The sequence below is a fragment of the Delphinapterus leucas genome, chromosome 11, assembly GCF_059928025.1.
Source record: "Delphinapterus leucas isolate spDelLeu-1000000601 "Yukka" chromosome 11, BTC_Dleu_Yukka2, whole genome shotgun sequence".
In the NCBI taxonomy this organism is placed as follows: Eukaryota; Metazoa; Chordata; class Mammalia; order Artiodactyla; family Monodontidae; genus Delphinapterus; species Delphinapterus leucas.
The window spans coordinates 55,607,962-55,631,111 of record NC_143139.1 but is presented as its reverse complement, the minus strand read 5'-3'; the positions used below and the strand labels follow the sequence as shown (position 1 = coordinate 55,631,111).

Below are 23,150 nucleotides of genomic sequence, written 5' to 3'. Positions count from 1 at the left end.
GGCAAATGAAGCTCCCGAAATTCCAGACAATATGGGAGATCGGCTTCAGGGCGTCTACCACTTCGCTACCAATAGGAATGGCTTTCGGAGGAACTTGATCCTCAATTTGGGACTCTTTGCTGCCAGAGTTTGGCTGGCCAGGAATTTGAGTGACATTGACCTCAGCCTGGGGTGTATCCATAAAGACACATGGAACTCTTGTGCTGTACTCAAACCTTCCAAAAACGAAGCCTCCAATCTGTGACCATCACAAGACTTGCCCTGATGGCAGCTGAAATTTGATTCAGATGGGCACCTTACCTTCCCTACCTGATTTACTTTTCTTTGCTGAGTCCACTCAGAACACCCTTCTCTGGTCAGCAGACAGGCTTCAGCTAAAGTGTTGTCCTCTGTCCTGTAAAATTCTGTACATAATTCCTAAGTTTCTGCAGAGGGTGGTCTTTGCTCTTGTCCTGAGGCATAATCTAATGGTATTTTAACAAATAAGGTCTGTACACAAAGAAAAAAATCACAAGAGAATACTATGTACAGTTAACAAATTGGGCAACTTAGAAGAAATGGACAAATTTCTAGAAACATACAAAGTGCCATGACTGAATCAAGAAGAAACAGACAATTTGAACAGACCAATCACTAGTAGTGAAATTGAATTTGTAATTAAAAAAAAAAAAAAACTCCTAGCAAACAAAATTTCAGGACTGGACAGTTTCACAGGGGAATTCTACCAAGCATATAAAAAAGAGCTAATACATATCTTTCTCAAACTATCCCAAAAAATTGAAGAGGATGGAACTCCAAAATTCATTCTACAAGAGTACTATTACCCTGATACCAAAGCCAGACAAAGACACTACAATAAAAGAAAATTACAGACCAATATCTTCTATGAATATAGATGCAAAAATCCTCAACAAAATATTGGCAAATCAAATCCAACAATATATAAAAAGGATCATACACCATGAATTATTCCAGGGATGCCAGGGTGGTTCAATATTCGCAAATCAATCAATGTGATACACAACATTAACTAAAGGAAGTATAAAAATCACATGATCATCTCAATAGATACAGAAGAAGCATTTGACAAAATTCAACACTGATTAATTATAAAAACTCTCATCAAAATTGGTATAGAGGGAACATATCTCAACATAACAAAGGCCACTTACAACAAACCCACAGCTTACCTCATAGTCAGCAGTGAAAAGTTGACAGTCTTCCTCTAAATTCAGGAAGAAGACAAGGATGCCCAATCTCACCACTTCTATTTAACATAGCATTGGAAGTCCTAGCCATAGCAATCTGACAAGAGAAAGAAATAAAAGGTATCCAAATTGGAAGGGAAGAAGTAAAACTGTCACTATTTGCAGATAACATGATACTACACATAGAAACCCCTAAAGTCTCCACCAAATAACTATTAGAAGTAATAAATTAATTCATTAAAGTTGCAGGATACAATATTAGTATACAGAAATCTATTGTTTTTGTATACACAAGAAATTATCAGAAAGAGAAAGCAAAAAAATTCCCATTTAAAATCACATCAAAAAGAATAAAATACCTAGGAATAAACTTAACCAAGGAGGTGTAAGACCTATACTCTGAAAACTATAAAACCTGATGTACAAAATTGAAGAGGATACAAAGAAATGGAAAGACACCCCACACTCTTGGATTTGAAGAATTAATATTAAAATGGCCATACTACCCAAAGAAATTTATAGATTTAATGCAATCCCTATCAAAATACCCATGATATTGTTCACAGAACTAGAACAAATAATCCTAAAGTTTATATAGAACCACAAAAGAGCCTGAATTGCCATAGAAATCCTGAGAAAAAAAGAACAAAGCTGGAGGTATCACCCTTCCTGACTTCAGACTATACTACAAAGCCACAGTAATCCTAACAGCCTAGTGCTGGCACAAAAACAGACACATAGATCAATGGAACAAAATAGAGGGCCCAGAAATAAACCCATTCACTAAGGTCAATTAATATAACAAAGAGGGCAAGAATATACAATGGAGAAAAGACAGTCTCTTCAATAGATGGTGCTGGACAACTACGTGTAAAAGAATGAGATTAGAACATTTTGTCACACAATATACAAAAATAAACTAGAAATGGATTAAAGACCTAAATGTAAGACCCAAATGTAAGACCCCAAACCATAAAACTCCTAGAAGAACACTCTTTGACATAAATGATAGCCATATTTTTTTGGATCTGTTACCTAAGGCAAAAAAAAATAAAAGTAAAAATAAAAGCAAAAATAAACAAATAGGACCTAATTAAACTTAAAAGCTTTTGTGCAGCAAAGGAAACCATCAACAAGATGAAAAGACAACCTACTGAATGGGAGAAAATATTTGCATTCTATGACCATCAAGGGGTTAATATCCAAAATATAGAAACAGCTCATACAACTCAATATAAAAAAACCAACCCTATCAGAAATTGGGCAAAAGACTTGAATAGACATATTCCAAAGGAGACATACAGAGGCTAACAGACACGTGGAAAGATGCTCAACATCACTAATTGTTAGAGAAATACAAATTAAAACAACAATGAGATATCACCTCACACCTGTAAGAATGGCTATCATCAAAAAGTCTACAAATAACAAATGTTGGCAAGGATGTGGAGAAAAGGGAACCCTTGTACACTGTTGGTAGGAATGTAAATTGGTGCAGCCACTCTGGAAAACAGGATGGAGGTTCCTCAAAAAACTAAAAATAGAACTACCATATGATCCAGCAACTCTACTCCTAAGTATATATCTGTAAAAAAATAAAAACACTAATTTGAAAAGATACAAGCACTCGTGTGTTCATAGAAGTGCTATTTACAATAGCCAAGATACGGAAGCAACTCAAGTATCCATCAACGGATGAATGGATAAAGATGTGTTACATATATACAATGGAATATTACTCAGCCATAAAAAAGAATGAAATTCTGCCATCTGCAGCAATGTGGATGGACCTAGAGAATATTATGTTTAGTGAAATAAGTCAGACAGAGAAAGTGATATCGCTTATACATGTAATCTAAAAAATAATACAAACGAATGTATATAGCAAAACAGAAGCAGACTCACAGATATAGAAAACAAAACTAGTGGTTACCCGTGGGGAGAGGGAAGGTGGGGAGGAGCATGTAGGGGTATGGGATTAAGAGAAACAAACTACTATGTATAAAATAGATAAGCAAGAAGGATATATTGTACCGCACAGGGAATTATAGCCATTATTTTGTAATAACCTTTAAAGCAGTATAATCTATAAAAATACTGTATCAGTATGCTGTATATCAGAAACGAATATAATATTCTATTATATTAAATCAACTATACATCAATAAAAAGATAATAAATATTTAAAAATAATAATAATTTTGTCTTTCCTATTTTGTCTGATCAGTATTTTACATAGTTTCAGGCAGATTTTTATTTTTATTTTACAGCAGGTCTATATTATTAAGCTTCTCCGAGAAAGAAATCAAAAGGGCCCAAGAATAAAGAATATTTCATATTCTATAACACAATAAAATCTGCTGTTTAAAGGTGTTAGCTGACTCTTAAAGTGATGTGTTTATTAAGGTCAAGAAAATTGAAGATTTCAGAAATGCCATAGTTAACCATTTAAGGGAAAGTGGGGGAAGGGTACCAGAGAGATCAGAGGCTGTAGCAGTGTGCTGGACAGTGAAGAGGACGAGCTGTCCTAGAAAAGAGGAGAAGCAGATGGAGTCCCTGTTGCTTCCCATAAGGGGTCATTACCTTCAAAACTGTCAAGATGTCAAAGCATTTACAAGATAAAAAATATACATATAAGGTAAAACAGTTTTCCTCTAAAACATACCTAAAACCCAAGGTGTTTTCTGATGTAGGAGATATGTAAAATTTCCCATGAGGTGGTGTTTTTCTAATCAATGAACACTTCAAGCCCAATGTTAGGGAATGCACAGTATCCTCCTCATGTTCTCACCCCTAGGCTATTGCCTGACTAGTTATATCTGCCTAAATAATAGAGGTAGGGAAACCCAGGCTGGGCAAAGTCAGAATGCATAGAATTTCATTTCTGTATTTATTCAAGACATTTATTCACTGACTCAGATGGAGAGGCTTTGTGCATATGCAAAAATGGAAAGTAATCTCCACTCAGGGCTAGGAGTCACCTGTAGAGTAGCATGCCTTATCAGTGTTGTAGACCTCCATTTGAAAACCCAGCAGATCCCAGTCAGGGGCATAAGCCCAGAACTGCCAGACCCTGTGCAAAACGCAATGGGACATAATTAATGCAGCCGCAAGGATCAGATCAGTAAAGCTCCAGACAAGTGTGGAGACTGATTTTAAATAAGATCTTTCTTTTCAAATTATTTTTAACACTTTAGATTTGTCCTGCAGAAAGACTGTACATGTTCCTTAAAGATAATTACTATCATGTGGGAAACTGGGGACAGCTTGAATGTCCCTCATAAGGAAATGGCAAAATAAATTATGGCATATCCATTCTCTGGAATCTTAGGCATTTGTTTAAAAGAATGAGTTTCATCTCAAAATCCTGGCAGGGAAAAATGGCTATTTTTTTTTAACAAAACAAATATCAGAACAATGTGTATACGATTCCATTTTTACAGATTTTCCATTTTTGCAACATTTCCATTTTGCAAAGCAAGTTACTGGATGCAATCTTTGTGCACCTTCTCAGATTTCCTCTACTGCCTCTTTTTTTCTGAAGGGAACCTCAACACCCTTATTACACCCTGACCACAATCATTGCCTTTGCTGAGCTCCCTGAGATGGCTGGAATTCAAGTTGGAACTTTGGGCCTGCGTAGCCCTTGCTTCCCACACACTGAGTCCTATCAACATCAAGTCATCACTTGAAATGCCACACTGTGAAGCATAGGAATTGGCTTCCTGGGTGGCTGTCAAGGGCTGAAAATATGGAGAGTTACTCTGCTATGAGGTGAAACTTGGCCAATCGGAAGTGAAAGGCAGGAGGCATTTGAGCAGAAAAATTCCCTCCCCTTCCTCTCTGCAGTGGACCACTCTGAAGTGTGATTTCTTCTTGCAGCCCTTCCAGACACACCTGCTGCTCACCTGCTATGTCTTTACCAGGCCTATTGTGAAATGTGGCCAGAGCAGTGACACATCACATCACACTGCTTTGCCTCTTTCTTACCTCACTTCCACTGTTTCCTCACCCTCACCATCTTCAGCTTGCATTTCCCAAGTAAAGAGGCCACATGTTAATCCTTGCATCTGCTTCTCCAGTCTAGAGGACCCAAGCCAAAGCCACAAGCAAACTAGATATTGAGGCTCTATATACATTTGTAGTGAATGTATTACACATGCGTAGACCTAACTCTTTGCTTGTAAATGCATAGAAATATGAGAAGGATACACCTCAGACCTTAAACAGTAGTTCGCCTTTGCTTAACGTTTTTTAATAAATATGTATTACCTTTATGTATTTATCTAAACAGTAAGTTAATACCATAAGACCATGCCATATTAACAAGCCTAGCATATGCTCCCCTGCTTTACTCCTTTGCAGGCAATAAATCATTGTATTTCTCAGGCAAAATCAGTCTATAATATTCTTAAAATTTTTAATCTGTGTGACAGTTGATCACACACTTCCCCCACTCACACACTCACACACAGCCACCCCCGACACACACAAATACACACACTTCCTCCCTGCTGGCAGACTACAGTTCTATTTGTATTCACCCTTCCAGTTGTTCCCCTTGTCACCTTGGGAGCATGAGGGACAAGCCAAAAAAAGTGCAGAAAAGCAGATCAGAGCCATGATATCATGAAGGTCATGTATTAAGCAACAGTGAAGACTCCCACCCCCAAAATTCTTGGTTTGTGAGATAAAAAATGTGCTCAGTGTTTAAGACACTTTAAATTGGATATTCTGTTAGTTGCCTTCAAACCATCCTGTGGTGACTCTTTATATGTAGATGTATGTGCGTGTGTGTATGTCTGACTTTATATACATAATAATATGTAATATACTATATATATTACCATCAGATACAGGGTATCATGAAAGGTTATATTTGTCTTATTTACCTTCATGTCCTCAGCTCCTAACATGGCACCTACACATTGTAGGAGGTCAACAAACATTTCTTGAATTGAACTGACAAACTCCATTCACCTCAATCTGTAATTTACATATTATACATCCAGTGGGAGGTTATAAAATAACAGAGAAGGTAAGGTACACACAAGAAAATCCAAATCACTTCTCATCCAAAAAGCTTAAGGCTCTCAGTAAAGTTAACAATAATCATCAAGCTGCATTATTTAAATCGTATCATATTGCACTGTCTAAAGGATAGCAGCAAACTGCAGTGAAAATTAAAAGATCAGACTCCTGTTTCCATATTATTTCTAGATATAACCAATTAAAAACAACTTTTAAAAGAATTCTGGTTTTGGTACAGTAATCATAGTAAATACTTGAAAAGAAGAGTATAAATAAGATATTAAGACAACGGAAATAGACGAGTCACAAACAAAGAGTTCAGGTGGGTGATGGAAGCAGCAGTTACCCCAAGTGAGAGCTATCATTTCGTGACCTAGATCAAGGCCCTTGTCCTAAACCCGGTCTGACAACCCTCCCCTTTAGTAGCTCCAGAACTGCAATAACAAAACTTAGTCAACTTTAAATTACAGACACAAGTGGGAAAAACAGTCGATACAGGCAAATGATATTCATATATGCAATTTTTATTATCCTGGTACAATGTGGCAGGAAATATTCTAAGTGCTTGAGATTCAGCAGTGAAGCAAAGGGACAAAAATCCCCACCCACATGGCGTTTATATTCTAGAACTGGGGGGGAGTGGGTTGGAAGGACAGTAACCAAAAATTTCAGAAATTCATTTTAGCCCTTAGTTTCTTAGCAAGGCTAGCTCTGAAAAAAACTTGTTAAAGCAGCAGAGTTCTGTTGTTTTCTCCCCCCATCACTCTCTTTCTAGCCCCGTCTGGCCCCTTTTGCACCATGCTTCGCAGCTTCCCCGCCCCAAAACCCTAACTACTTACTTGGGGCTGTGTGTCTGGTCAGCTGAATCTCAAGGTCTTGAGATGGAGTCCGCTAATCTGTTGCTGTTTTGTTTTGTTTTGTTTCTAAAAAGCTCTCCAGATGGCTCAGATGATCAGCCAGCCTGCTCCAGTTCTCTCTCTCCTCCTTGTAACCACCCATCAGAATTTACCCAATTGTGTCTTTTTCCCCACAATATGCTTACTGCATTCCAAGGTGGTGCTATTAGCTCAAACTAATGTGTTACCTCATTTACTAAGTTCATAATACTAAGGGTCTCTGATATTTGCAGAGTGCTTTTGTAGTAACAGAGCATTTTCACATACAGTGACCATTTTGTTCAAGCTACTACCTCCAGAGATAGGGCAGGGCAGGTTTTGTCTCCCTCTTTTTAGACTAAACCTCAGAAAAGTGAATTGTTTGCCCAGGGTCATGCAGCTGGGAAGAGCAGATGGTATGGGAATCCTTCCAGCCCCTGAACCATGCTGCGTCCCTCTCCTTTGTGCTGTTCTCTCCAGATGAAAATTTGAATTATTTTGATAACATTTCATTACAACTCTAATGGTAGAAATGCCAGGCACCAAAGTGGGCTGATGGAAAAAGATTCTAAGGCACGTGTCTTTGCTATCTTAAATCAACTAGATAGATTTTCTGTTCCACCTTCAGGTAGAACCAATGCTGTCAGAATCAGTATCAAGTAATAGATATACGACTAATTAGACTAAGTAATACGGCCCGTGGGCCAGTGTTCATTGGCAACGGGCTACTTTCTGTCCCTTCGAGTACGGTTTCTGGCTCCTCCTGTGTGCTGGCTGTCGAGAGCCAGCTGTCCCTCTCCCACACACCCCTCCACTCCAAGAGTCAGCATCCAGACAGTACCACTCTTCCCTCCCCCCCATATCTGATATTACTAGGGTGACCATATAACTTATTGTCTAAACCAGAGCAATTTGGAGAGAAAAAGAGGGCACTGTGTATTAATAATTATGCCAGGACAACAGGTATAAACCAGGACCCTACTTATCACCCCCCAATAAAAGGTGAAAACTTTTTTTAAAAAAAACAACTGACTGAATTAACGTTTGTTGTTCTTTCTTGGTCTGCATCTGATAAAGGTGCCAGTATCTACAAATGTATCCTATGTCACAGGAAAAGAAAATATTCCTGAGAAGTTGCATGCTATAGGATGCATAGGAAAGCTAGCGAGTTAGGGAAATTTGTGAATGCTTTGGAAATGTAAATAAAAACCCTTTCATGATGCACCTTCCCATCTCTTATGTAAAAGTGTAAAATTTAAATTTTCTAAAACAGTTTCTTACTAGATAGTAATCTACACCAGCCAGTTACATGTGGTAGAATATTTAAATCCCACACAAACCCTGCGGAGCAGCGTAATATGGATCACATCAGACAGGACTCTGCCTTGTCACGGAAACATCCTGGATTAGATACTGCTGCCCACCCTAGCAACGAAATCCTTACTCATATTTTAATATTGTAAAATAACATATACTCGTTGTGAAAAAAAGTGAAAATATAGAAAAGTTAAAAGCCGGAAAACAAATCACCCACAATCACCACCTCTCAAGTAGCTATGATTAGCATTCTGGTATATTTATTTCCAAATATTTATATCTATATGACTTTTTTTTACTTAGTTGTGATCATACTATTATACATATAAAATGTATCCTGCTTTTCACTTAAATTATATTCCATGTATTTCCCATGTCATTAAAAATTACTTATAAGCATAACTTTAAGCAACTGTATGTGGAGAACATCTTGTTTCCTTAACTATTCCCAGCTTGTAGGGCATTTAGGTTGTTTCCAACTTCTTCTTCTTATAACTAATGCCACAATGAACACTTTGTACTAAAAGATTTTTCTGTACTTCATGTTATTTCTTGAAGCTAGATTCCAGAAACTGAAATTATCTTAAAATATACGAACATATTTAAGATTCTTGTCACATATTTCAAAATGCTGTCCAACAGGTTTTTATCCAGTTTATAAATATTTATCCATATTCAAAAATGAATATGACCCTCAGCAGCATAGAATATTTTCATATGTAAAACATGATATATGTTTTGTGTTTTGCATTTCTTTGATTTCTAGAGAGGCTTAGCTGTTTCTCTTATCCTGGATAACTAATTGTATATTCTATTCCATGAATTGTTTGTTCACATCATTTGCTCACCAGAATTTTTACTAAAATCACAAATTAGAAATATGTATAGCATATCTTTAAAAACTTCTTTATGTTCAGACTTAATAAAAATAACAAAAAGATACACTAAGAATTATTTCATGGGTTATGGAATGAGAATAGCGTACAATTTTCTATATAGAAAAATTTAAACATAAGTATTTAAGCAACAAAACTGTGAAATTCAGTGAGATCTTGATATTAATTTCCAACCACATTGAGAATTGATAAAATTCTGAGCCAGGGAGGCAGCTAAGGCACTGCTCTCAGCCCTGGTCAGTGTGTCATATTCTGTATTCACAGTCTTAGTTTCCTGATTGTTCTCTCTGTGTTTGAATATTTAATCCTTTCTGCCTGCTGCAATAGAAACTGAAGCAGACGTTATTGCCATCCTTGCAGATAAGAAAACAGGGGTTCAGACAGACAGGTAACTTGCTCAAGACCACACAGCTGGTGAGGAGTCCAACCCTTTCTGACTCAGAACCTCATGTTCTTTCCATTAACGTGCCTTTAACCTGAAGTCACATGTTTAAAAGCATTCAGGAAAACGAGGAAGCCAAGGACCTAAAACATTTACTGAAATAGCATCTATCAAGTATTAGAGATGTCTTAGCCAGACTATACTGAACATCAGTAACAAAAATATTCACACGCTCTTCATTATCGTTTTCAATTTTTATAAAAATTCCTACCTATCTTCAGCCTAGTTCTTTTAGGTACTATTTTATCTGAAAGTTAGTATAGTACAGTGAATAAGAGTGCAGCCTCTGAAATCCATCTGCCTGCGTTTTAATCCCAGCTTTGCCATTTGCCACCTTGTAGCCTGGGAACATTACTCAAATACTCAGTGCTCTCAGTTTCCTCATGTGTTAAAAATAAAAGCAAAAAAACAGGGCGGTGATGACAATAGTACTTACCACACAGAGTTGTGGGGAAGAGTAAATGAGGTAAGCGGTGCCTGGTGCATGGAAAATATTTGAGTAATGGGAGTTGTTGCTGTCATTATATGTATTAATTTCATTTAAACTCATTAGAACCCTGTGACCTGTGACAACCCTACTGTGATCCCCCTTTTACTGATGAGAAAACAGAGACTTTATACAAATTATGAAAGTATAACATAAGATGCTGTTCAAACCTTAAAAGGATCCCTGGCTCTAGGTGTGAACCAGATTTGAAAAACACAATACAAAGTGTTTTCACATCAGTGAAATACAGAAAGTTAAGGGAAGTAAGTTATATTTTGCACCAAAAACAAAATTGAGTAACATTAGACACTAACATATAAAGATTTTTACGAACATTGAATGGGCAAGAAACATTGCAGAAATTTTTAAATAGTTTTCTTTTTACCATGAAATCTTGGAAAAGAGACGGTCACTAACCTACAGGATCGACAGGGATACTGACAGATGTTGCAGTCATCCTCCTTTGTGCTATTTAAATACCACTTATCTCTATTCTCAATAGGCTTAAATGCTTGATTCAGATGCCTGTGACTCATATTTGTAAATAATAAATGTATGAAACACATATTTTGTGCATCAACATACACTTTCATTTTGAATGAAAAGTGCACATGCACACAAACACTTTTTTTAACAAACCAATCTTTATCCTGAGAACAACCATACATCAAAACCCTAGGCAAGGTCAATATAACTTCAATATTTTTATAAGCACTGTCCTTAAGAAATATGACGTTAAGGGAAACAATTACACTCATCTTCTTCCTCCTATTTCCCAAATGTAGGGGAAGACCTTAGCGGAGGGATGGTCTCCTGCCGGCTCCTAAGAACCCGGCCTGACTCAGGGAGACAAGTAAGCAGGGACTGGAGATGGCTGCAAATGTGGAGATCTAGAAGAATTGCCAGTGAGTGGCAATCCACGTGTGAGAAGCCTAGAGAAAGAGGAGATGGTGGTCAGCGAGGAAAGAGGAAAAATACAGACATGGGGGGAAATGAGAGGAAGGGATATAGATAGAGGACTAAAATGGCATGAAAGCCAGCAGATAGGTAAGTTCACCTATCTCAAAAGGAAATCAAGCTGCTCAAGAAATCCCTGGGCTGCAGAGGAGACAAATGAAATAGTTTATTTCTAAGGGTACTGAACTGTTAAGTCTGAACTGAGAGGTATAAAGTATGGCTAAAAACACAAAAATAAGCTTCTTAGGTAGCCTGTTGCTTTGTGTTTACAATAAGTACACACTCCACTGGACAGCAAGCAATCGACTTATCTATATATGGAAACTTGACCTGTGGTTTCTCCAGCTTTTCATCTGCTGGAGTGATTTAATTGCTAGGACATCTATATTTGCAAATTTGCTGAAGTGAATGTTATCATCAAACAGCCTGGATGTAACGTGAGTATTTCTTGTACCATTTGGCTTCCTAGATTCATTTCAGCCATCCTAGAGCTCACTGAGTTTCAAGTTAGTATTGAGTCTCCCTGAGAAGTGAAATAAATATTGTGTAGAGAAAAGGGAAGAAGATTCAGATGGGTGGGGCTGGAGAATGGGCCATGGGAAGGGATCAGGTTTGCTAGTACACATCAGAGAGGATGGATCATTTCTCCTGACTGAGACCCTCTGAAAACTGACCCCCAAAGTTCCCTGGGTCTGTGCTATTTCACACCTTTGTATATATAGAATGTAATCTCTCCCTACCTGACAACAGCTTTTCTATATGTCTGTCTCCCCATCTAGACAGTGAATCCCTTAAAGGCAGAGATGGAGTCTTATTCATATTTGTATCCCTAGCTCCTAGCACCAAGCTCGGTGCATGGCTGCTACTCAATATCTACTTCTTGAATGAAGGAATCAAATACTCAGATACATTTTTTTCCCTTTTTTAACCTGTGAAATGTTTTTATTTATGACTTCCTTAAAGCCTATAAAATAAGGTGGAATGTGTTGTTTTGTGCTCAAGATCCCTTTAGCCCCATGGCAGTCAATGGAAATTTATGTGATCTGATTATTTATAATGTCACCAAACCTCCAGAGTTGGACACAGACTGGAGGGTGGACACAATTAAAACAGACAGAGGAACACACAAGTACTTTGCACAGCAAGTGATACATTAATATAAATAAATTTAAAGGCTATTAAAAATTCACATCTTGGAATTAACCCTAAAGTAGGTATTCTTAATTTGGGGTCCATGGAGCCTTAGCAAGGCCAAGGATGGACTTCAGGGGACTTATCTATGAACCACAAAAAAAATCAAAGTCAAAACGAGGTATATGAATATGTGAATTTTGCGAGGGAGGTGATGCATAGCTCTCATTAGACTCTCAAAGGTCCTATGATCCAAAAATAATGCAAAGAACAATTTATAAAAACATGAAAAGAAATATGCACAAGGATGTTCATCACAGCACTGTTTGAAAGTAAAAAACTGGAAACGATCTAAATGGACTTCAGTAAGGGAGTGTCGACACATACATAAAACGTGTAATAGGCAACATACATGTCACAGCATATTGTTCAGTTAAAGAGCTGATTACCACACAGCACCATATAAGATCGTCTCACTTACAGAAAATAATATGCATGTGTGTCGAGACATGGAATGGCTTTGAAAAGACCAAATGTTAATGGTTATTGTTGATTGGTGGCATTTGGGATATTCTTGTCCTTCCTTTTTACTCACTCTGAATTGTTTGAATTGTTATAGCAAGCATGTTGTCATCTTAACAAAACAATAATAGTATTTTCAGGAATTGGAGGAGTTATTTAGAGAAATGTAAGGAAGGCAGAATCACAATTGGCAACTAATAGAAATTTGGAAATTATTAACCGTAAAGTTGGCATCAAAGAGATCACTGATGCTCTCCAAGCAGACAACAGGGTAAGATAAATCATAAGGCTGACCAAGCGTGGCAATTCCTGTGTCCAAGTTTAGGCGGATTCAAAGCAAGTGACAAGTGGTCTTGGAAGTTCCTGGTTCCATCTAGGTCATCATGAACTGGTTTTTCTGTGAAGACACAGAGCGCCATACAAGAATGAGACGATGGGGACTTCCCTGGTGGCACAATGATTAAGAATCCGCCTGCCAATGCAGGGGACATGGGTTCGAGCTCCGGTCCCGGAAGATCCCACATGCCACGGAGCAACTAAGCCCATGCGCCACAACTACTGAGCCCGAGTGCCTCGACTACTGAAGCCCACGTGCCTAGAGCCCATGCTCTGCAACAAGAGAAGCCACCGCAGTGAGAAGCCCGCGCACCACAATAAAGAGTAGCCCCCGCTCGCCGCAACTAGAGAAAGCCCGTGCGCAGCAACAAAGACCCAGTGCAGCCAAAATAAATAAAATAAAATAAGAATAAGACGATGTGTGTAAGAGGTAGAGGTAATTGCATATTATCATCTGTGGTTGAACCAGTCAGCCTGGTATGTGGCACGACCAGTTCCTGGAAGAGCTCAAACTGCTCATCATTTGAGTAGGATTAGAATCTTCTTTCCTCCTTCAGGGACAAAGACCCACTTTCAACCTTATGTTTAAAATGTGAAACTTCAGTTATGAGATTCAAACCCTTCTCAGAAAGACTATGTACGAATGCACATTTGCCAACAGTAAGGGCTGCCCCTTCGGTATTACTTCACTGAACCTCTCTGGTTTGCTGTCACAGGAATCTGCCTCAAAAGCTATGCATTTTCAAAATGTTGCTATGTTTGGTGACCCCGGATTTTCACATCCTGGAGTAGTGCACCACAGTAATATTTGAGATGGGTGAGGGGAAGACTTTTCTTTTGTCAAGCGAGAGGACTATTATGAAAGGGAAGGCAGGTAATTTTAGGAGAGAATATACATTAGGAAGTTGTGAGTCTGGAAAATGATTCACTTAAAACTATCCATGTCCCTTTACCCCCTGGACACTCTCATGTGTGCTCAGGGATGTGTGTAGCCCAGTTTGAAGGCCAGGGCTTTAGTCCACCTTCTTTATTCATAGATACGTAAATTGCAGCCCAGTGCAGTGGCCAAATCAAGACTAGAACCTAGGTCTTCCAAAATGCAGACTAATGGGGTTTCAGCTCTATCACATTGCCCTTTATAGTGATCTCGGATAAATTTTTTCCCTTGTCGAGGCTTATTTTAATCACCTGCAAAATGAGAGGGCTAGACTAGCCGATCTCAGTGTTAGATACCTTTTCTTTTTTCCTCCCATTCTCTAAACTTCTCCACTCTGCTCTGGACCCCTGAGGTGGATATGTTTAAACTGCATCACTGGGCTCCCTTGACCTCTAGCTTCTGGTTGGGTGCAGCCAATGGGAGGCCCTGCCATGAGCTTGGAAGGCAGAATGGGAGTAAGACTGGACCATTTGTTAACCTGATTCCCCTGCTTGGTTACCATGGGTTGTTTGTATCCTGCCCCTGAAGGCCATAAATCGTAGTATCAGGAGTTCCTTCAAATTGGTTCCTGTATCATTTTCATATACCCCATAATTTTTTAGTACTTCCTGACCTTCTGACACCATAAAATGTTCCAGGGTCATCTTATATTTTCCTTGGAATCAATCATTTTGGCAAGAAGCCTATTACCTATTTGCTCAATCCTAGTACACACGTCAAGTAGTTTTAGAATTCCTGACCCATATCACTGCAGGAAAATTTTTACTAACTAGAGTCTAACATTTGTGCACAGTTCTGTCTTTAGTCTTACAATGTAAGGTCAAAATACTGTTTTCCAAACTTAGTTGGATTTTCCCCAACTTCTTTAGTATGGTCATGATGTCCGTTGGTAATACAATTGTATCCATTTGTTACTCTTTGTATTCTAATTTGGGCTCTGCCCCCCATTCTGGTTGATTTTAATTATTTATTTTGGGGGTATTTTGGTTCTAAGAGTGAGAGCCATACAAAAAAAGAATATCAGGTAAATGTCGCTCCCCCACCCCTACTACCCCATTCCCACTTCCTTACACTTTCCACTGCACTCCCGTCCCATCCCTCAGTAAATAGTCTCATTAGGTTTAATCCTGTTTAGTTTCTTTTGCACAGATGAACAGATACATGTATATTTTGTTACCTCTCCTTGTGTCTTTCATGAAAGGGGGCACATTATAGCAACTCTTCTTTTGATGTTGTTATTGAAGTACAATTCTCATAATATGAAATAAATCATTTTAAAGTGTTAAATTCACTGGTATTTAGTATATTCACATGTTGTAAAACCACCATCTGTATTTTGTTCCACAACATTTCCATCACCCCAAAAGGAATCCCCATACCACTGAAAAGTTACTCCTCATTTCCCCCACCCCACGGTCCCCAGAAATGACTAATCTGCTTTCTGTCTCTAGGGATTTACCTATTCTGAATGTTTAACATAAATGCAATCATACAATATGTGTGACATTTTGTATCTGGCTTCTTTCACTTAGCATAATGTTTTTGAGGCTCATCCACATCGTAGCATGTATCAGTACCTCATTTCTTTTTATGGCTGAATAATATCCCATTATGTGGATATACCACATTTTCTTTATCTATCCATCAGTTGAGAACATTTCAGTTGTTTCCACCTTTTGGCTATTGTGAATAGTGCTACTGTGAATATTCATGGACAAGTATTTGAATATCTATTTTAATATGTTGGAATAGATACCTAGGAGTAGAATTGCTGGATCGTATGGTATTTTTAATTTTTTGAGGAACCACCAAACTATTTTCCACAGTAGCTGCATCACTTTACATTCCCACCAGCAGTGTATGAGGGTTCCAAGCTCTCCACATGCCCACCAGCATTTGTTATTGTGTGTATTTGTTTGTTTTTTAAATTACAGCCATCCTAGTGGGTGTAATGTGGTATCTCATTGTGGTTTTGATTTACATTTTCCTAATGAGTAATGATGTTGATCATCTTTTCATGTGCTTAATTTGCCATAAATATGCTTTTGTATTTTGGTTTTTTTACCCAATACATGCTGGAAATCACTCCATATCAATTCACAAAGATTATTATTTCTTTTGCACCTGCATAGTAGGTGAATTTTGTGGATTACCATAGTTTATTCAACCACTTGCTTAAGTATGGGCATTTAGGTTTTTTCCAACATTTTGCAATTTAAAATAATTCTGCATTTAATAACTTGGTACATATGTATTTTCATATTACTAGAGGCACTCTTCAGGGTGGATTCCTCATACTTCAGGTGGAAATGGGATTCCATGAGGTCTAGTAGAAGCTGAGTCCTGAGTGTGCTTTTATGCAACCCATTTTTGTGTTTTTTATTGTTTTTTTTTTTGGTGGTGGGGTATGCGGGCCTCTCACTGTTGTGGCCTCTCCCATTGTGTAGCACAGGCTCCGGACGCGCCGGCCCAGCGGCCATGGCTCACGGGCCCAGCCGCTCCGTGGCATGTGGGATCTTCCAGGACCGGGGCACGAACCTGTGTCCCCTGCATCGGCAGATGGACTCTCAACCACTGCGCCACCAGGGAAGCCCTTGTGTTTTTAATTTAATCTAATTTTGACTCTGTGTGAAAAACAGGATAAGAATCATGAGTCATCCCAAAACTATGAGGGTATGTAGGGGGTGGTAAGGAGTGAATGGAGAAGATACACTTAATTCTCAATTTACTTCCGTTTTTATGTCACAGAAATATTGAAATATATCAGAATGTTCCCTGAGATATCACTTTAACAGTGGATCTGAATATCCACATATCTCATGTACTATTGCTCTACCATTGGGATTTAGTCATGAAAATTCCACTAAAGGGCTTTTATAATTTAATCTTCACCAGGAATCATATCTCCTAGTCCAGAAGGATCTTCAAGGTCAAGAGCCCCAAGGCACCTTATGAGCCACAAGAATGATATCACCACCAGCTAGATCATCATCAAAGAACATTTACTGTAGTCATCCTTTCATTTCACTGTTATCTTAAGGGGTGTTTAATGTATTTGTCACTAGCTAAGTTAGCATTCAGTCCATGCCTGGACCAAATGATGCTATGAAGTGGTCAACAGGAAGTAGAAGGAATCAAGTTATTGCTGCCTCTACCCTTATTGCTTTTTAGTGTGCAGTGGTATCCTCAACTGAATCTCCTTGAGGTCAGTTGAAAAAAAAAGAAGGTGAGAGGCACTGTTCCAAATGGGTCACATAGAAGATATCATTCTCATCCCTACTCTAAGTTCTGAGTAGTTAGCTAAGGATACAGAAACTCAGAAGACAGGTGACCACACAGAATGCAGAGAGGTAGCATTCCACAGTATAAAGAGAATGCAAAGTCAGTACTCAGGGGTCCCTAAATGAAATCTGTCTTTAGCATTCTGGAATACTGTAAAACCTATACCTCCGCAGGAAAAATATTGTCTTTTTTTAATTCTATAAAAACCATGTATATGAAAAATATGGGCTAAACATCTGAATAGAAATATATGTTCACTTATTCACTCCACAAATATTTATTAAGTGCCTACTAGATGCCAGACACTTTTCTGGACATTGGATATAAAGCAATTAACAAAAGAGTCATGGCAACCCACAGACTGGAGAAAATATTTGCAAATGATGTGACCAACAAGGGCTTAGTTTCCACAATATACCAACAGCTTGTACAACTCAATAACAAACAAACAAAACAAAAACAAACAACCCAATCAAAAAATGGGCAGAACAACTGAATAGACATTTCTCCAAAGAAGACATACAGATGGCCAACAGGAACATGAAAAGATGCTCAACATCACTAATTGTTAGAGAAATGCAAATCAAAACTACAGTGAGGATCACCTCACACGGGTCAGAATGGCCATCATTAAAAAGTCTACAAATAACAAATGCTGGAGAGGGTGTGGAGAAAAGGGAACCCTCTTGCACTGTTGGTGGGAATGTAAATTGGTGCAGCCACTATGGAAAACAGTATGGAGATTCCTTAAAAAACTAAAAATAGGGTTGTCATATGATCCAGCAATCCCACTCCTGGACATATATCCAGAGAAAACTGTAATTCGAAAAGATACATGCACCACAATGTTCAAAGCAGTGTCATTTACAATAGCCAAGACATGGAAGCAACCTAAATGTCCATTGACAAATCAATGGATAAAGAAGATGTGGTATATATACACAATGGAATATTAGCCATAAAAAAGGATGAAATAGGAGAGACCTTCAAGATGGTGGAGGAGTAAGACGTGGAGATCACCTTCCTCCCCACAAATACATCAAAAATACATCTACATGTAGAACAACTCCTACAGATCACCTACTGAATGCTGGCAGAAGACCTCAGACTTCCCAAAAGGCAAGAAACTCCCCACATACCTGGGTAGGGCAAAAGGAAAAACAGAGACAAAAGAATAGGGACAGGACCTGCACCTCTGGGAGGGAGCTGTGAGGGAGGAAAAGTTTCCATGCACTAGGAAGCCCTTTCGTGGGTGGAGACGGGGGGTGGCTGGGGTGGAAGCTTCGGAGCCACGGAGAAGAGCGCAGCAACAGGGGTGCAGAGGGCAAAGCGGAGATATTCCCGCACAGAGGATCGGTGCCAACCAGCACTCACCAGCCCGAGAGGCTTGTCTGCTCACCTGGGCTCCGGCCTCAGAGGTCAGATCCCAGGGAGAGGACTAGGGTTGGCTCCGTGAACACAGCCTGAAGGGGGCTAGTGCACCACAGCTAGCCGGGAGGGAGTCCGGGAAAAACTCTGGACCTGCCTAAGAGGGAAGAGACTATTGTTTCGGGGTGAGCAAGGAGAGGGGATTCAGAGCACCACCTAAATGAGCTCCAGAGACAGGCGCAAGCCATAGCTATCACCTCGGACACCAGAGACAGGCATGAAACACTAACGCTGCTGCTGCAGCCACCAACAGTCCTGTGTGCAAGCACAGGTCACTATCCACACGTGACCCCTACCCCCCACCCCGGGAGCCTGTGCAGCCTGCCACTGCCACGGTCCTGTGATCCAGGGACAACTTCCCTGGGAGAATGCATGGCGTGCCTCAGGCTGTTGCAAGGTCAGGCTGGCCTCTGCTGCCACAGGCTCACCCCACATTCCATACCCCTCCCTCCCCACAGCCTGAGTGAGCGAAAGCCCCCTAATCAGCTTTAACCCCATCCTGTCTGGGTGGGAACAGAAGCCTGAGGGCAACCTACAGGCAGAGGTGGGGCAAAAACCAAAGCTGAACCCCAAGAGCTCTGTGAACAAAGAAGAGAAAGGGAAATTTCTCCATGCAGCCTCAGGAGTAGTGGATTAAATCCCCACAAGCAACTTGAGGTACCCTGCATCTGTGGAATACCTGAATAGACAACGAATCAACCCAAAATTGAGGCAGTGGATTTTGGGAGCAACTGTAGACTTGGGGTTTGCTCTCTGAGACTGACTTGTTTCTGATTTTTATGTTTATCTTAGTATAGATTTTAGCGCTTGTTATCATTGGTGCATTTCTTTATTGGTTGGGTTGCTCTCTTCTTTATTTAATTACTTTTTTATTTTATTTTATTTTAATAATTTTTAAAATTTTAATTATTTTATTTGTATTTATTTTCTTTCTTTTTTTTCTCCCTTTTCTTCTGAGCCATGTGGCTGACAGGGTCTTGGTGCTCCAGCCTGATGTCAGGCCTGAGCCCCTGAGGTGGGAGAGCAGAGTTCAGGACATTGGACCACCAGAGAACTCCCAGCCTGATCTATAACAATTGATGAGAGCTCTCTCAGAGATCTGCATCTCATTGCTAAGACCCAGCTCCACCCAATGGCCAGCAAGCTCCACTGCTGGACACCCCATGCCAAACAACTAGCAAGACAGGAACACGACCCCACCCATTAGGAGAGAGGCTGCTTAAAATCATACTAAGTTCACAGACACCCCAAAACACACCACTAGACGTGGTCCTGCCCACCAGAAAGACAAGATACAGCCTCATCCATCAGAAAACAGGCACCAGTCCCCTCCAACAGGAAGCCTACACAACCCACTAAACCAACCTTACCCACTGGGTGCAGACACCAAAAAAAATGGGAAGTATGAACCTGCAGCCTGCGAAAAGGAGACCCTAAACACAGTAAGTTATGCAAAATGGGAAGACAGAGAAACATGCAGCAGATGAAGGAGCAAGGTTAAAACCCACGAGACCAAACAATGAAGAGAAAATAGGCAGCCTGCCTGAAAAAGAATTCAGAGTAATGATAGTAAAGATAATCCAAAATCTTGGAAAAAGAATGGAGAAAATACAAGAAACGTTTAACAAGGACCTAGAAGAACTAAAGAGCAAATAAACAATGATGAACAACACAATAAATGAAATTAAAAATTCTCTGGAATGAATCAATAGCAGAATAACTGAGGCAGAAGAACGGATAAGTGACCTGGAAGATAAAATAGTGGAAATAACTACTGCAGAGCAGAATAAAGAAAAAAGAATGAAAAGAATTCAGGACAGTCTCAGAGATCTATGGGACAACATTAAACGCACCAACATTCGAATTATAGGGGTCCCAGAAGAAGAGGAAAAGAAAGGTTCTGAGAAAATATTTGAAGAGATTATAGTTGAAACCTTCCTTAACATGGGAAAGGAAATAGTCAATCAAGTCCGAGAAGCACAGATAGTCCCATACAGGATAAATTCCAGGAGAAACATGCCAAGACACAGATTAATCAAACTATCAAAAATTAAATACAAAGAAAAAATATTAAAAGCAGCAAGGGAAAAGCAACAAATAACATACAACAGAATCCCCATAACATTAACAGCTGACCTTTAAGCAGAAACTCTGCAAGCCAGAAGGGAGTGGCAGGACATATTTAAAGTGATGAAAGGGAAAAACCTACAACCAAGATTACTCTACCCAGTAAGGATCTCATTCAGATTTGACAGAGAAATTAAAACCTTTACAGACAATCAAAAGTTAAGCGAATTCAGCACCACCAAACCAGCTTTACAACCAATGCTAAAGGAACTTCTCTAGGCAGGAAACACAAGAGAAGGAAAAGACCTACAAAAACAAACCCAAAACAATTAAGAAAATGGTAACAGGAACATGTGTATCAATAATTACCTTAAATGTAAATGGATTAAATGCACCAACCAAAAGACGTAGAATGGCTGAATGGATACAAAAACAAGACCCATATATATGCTGTCCACAAGAGACTTCAGACCTAGGGACACATACAGACTGAAAGTGAGGGGATGGAAAAAGATATTCCATGCAAATGGAAATCAAAAGAAAGCTGGAGTAGCAATTATCATATCAGACAAAATAGACTTTAAAATAAAGACTATTACAAGACACAAAGAAGGACACTACATAATGATCAAGGGATCAATCCAAGAAGGAGATATAACAATTGTAAATATTTATGCACCCAACATAGGAGCACCTCAATACATAAAGCAAATGCTAACAGCCATAAAAGGGGAAATGGACAGTAATACAATCATAGTAGGGGGCTTTAATACCCCACTTTCACCAATGGACAGATCATCCAAAATGAAAATAAATAAGGAAACACAAGCTTTAAATGACACATTAAACAAGATGGACTTAATTAATATTTATAGGTCATTCCATACAAAAACAACAGAATACACATACTGCTCAAGTGCTCATGGAACATTCTCCAGGATAGATCATATCTTGGGTCACAAATCAAGCCTTGGTATATTTAAGAAAATTGAAATCGTATCAAGTATCTTTTCCAACCACAGCTCTATGAGACTAGATATCAGTTACAGGAAAAAATCTGTGAAAAATACAAACACATGGAGGCTAAACAATACACTACTAAATAACCAAGAGATCACTGAAGAAATCAAAGAGGAAATCAAAAAATACCTAGAAACAAATGACAATGAAAACACGACGACCCAAAACCTATGGGATGCAGCAAAAGTAGTTCTAAGAGGGAAGCATATAGCAATATAATCCTACCTCGAGAAACAAGAAACATCTCAAATAAACAACCTAACCTTACACCTAAAGCAATTAGAGAAAGAAGAACAAAAAAAACCCAAAGTTAGCAGAAGGAAAGAAATCATAAAGATCAGATAAGAAATAAATGAAAAAGAAATGAAGGAAACAATAGCAAAGATCAATAAAACTAAAAGCTGGTTCTTTGAGAAGATAAACAAAATTGATAAACCATTAGCCAGACTCATGAAGAAAAAAAGGGAGAAGACTCAAATCAACAGAATTAGAAATGAAAAAGGAGAAGTAACAACTGACACTGCAGAAATACAAAGGATCATGAGAAATTACTACCAGCAAGTATATGCCAATAAAATGGACAACCTGGAAGAAATGGACAAATTCTTAGAAAAGCACAACTTTCTGAGACTGAACCAGGGAGAAATAGAAAATATAAACAGACCAGTCACAAGCACTGAAATTGAAACCATGATTAAAAATCTTCCAAAAAACAAAAGTCCAGGACCAGATGGCTTCACAGGCAAATTCTATCAAACATTTAGAGAAGAGATAACACCTATCCTTCTCAAACTCTTCCAAAATATAGTAGAGGGAGGAACACTCCCAGACTCATTCTATGAGGCCACCATCACCCTGATACAAAAACCAGACAAAGATGTCACAAAGAAAGAAAACTACAGGCCAATATCACTGATGAACACAGATGCAAAAATCCTCAACAAAATACTAGCAAACAGAATCCAATAGCACAATAAAAGGATCATACACCATGATCAACTGGGGTTTATCCAAGGAATGCAAAGATTCTTCAATATACACAAATCAATCAATGTGATACACCATATTAACAAACTGAAGGATAAAAACCATATGATCATCTCAATAGATGCAGAAAAAGCTTTGGACAAAATTCAACACCCATTTATGATAAAAATCCTCCAGAAAGGAGGCATAGAGGAAACTTACCTCAACTTAATAAAGACCATATATGA

At 38.8% G+C, this 23,150-nt stretch overlaps 1 protein-coding gene across 4 annotated transcripts in view; it reads right to left on the bottom strand.

The window, feature by feature from the left end:
* The window catches only part of RAB3IP (RAB3A interacting protein), a 190,231-nt gene that overhangs the window by 73,188 nt on the left and 93,893 nt on the right, over positions 1 to 23,150 (bottom strand). Inside the window, exon 1 of one of the 4 annotated variants that reach the window (XM_022571553.2) lies at positions 1,191 to 22,235. The exons of the other annotated variants lie outside the window; for them this stretch is intronic. Coding sequence (XP_022427261.2) covers positions 1,191 to 1,195 — 5 coding nt within the window. The 5' untranslated portion in view covers positions 1,196 to 22,235. Of the gene's footprint in view, positions 1 to 1,190; positions 22,236 to 23,150 lie in introns of those variants that run through there. 4 annotated transcript variants of the gene reach the window in all.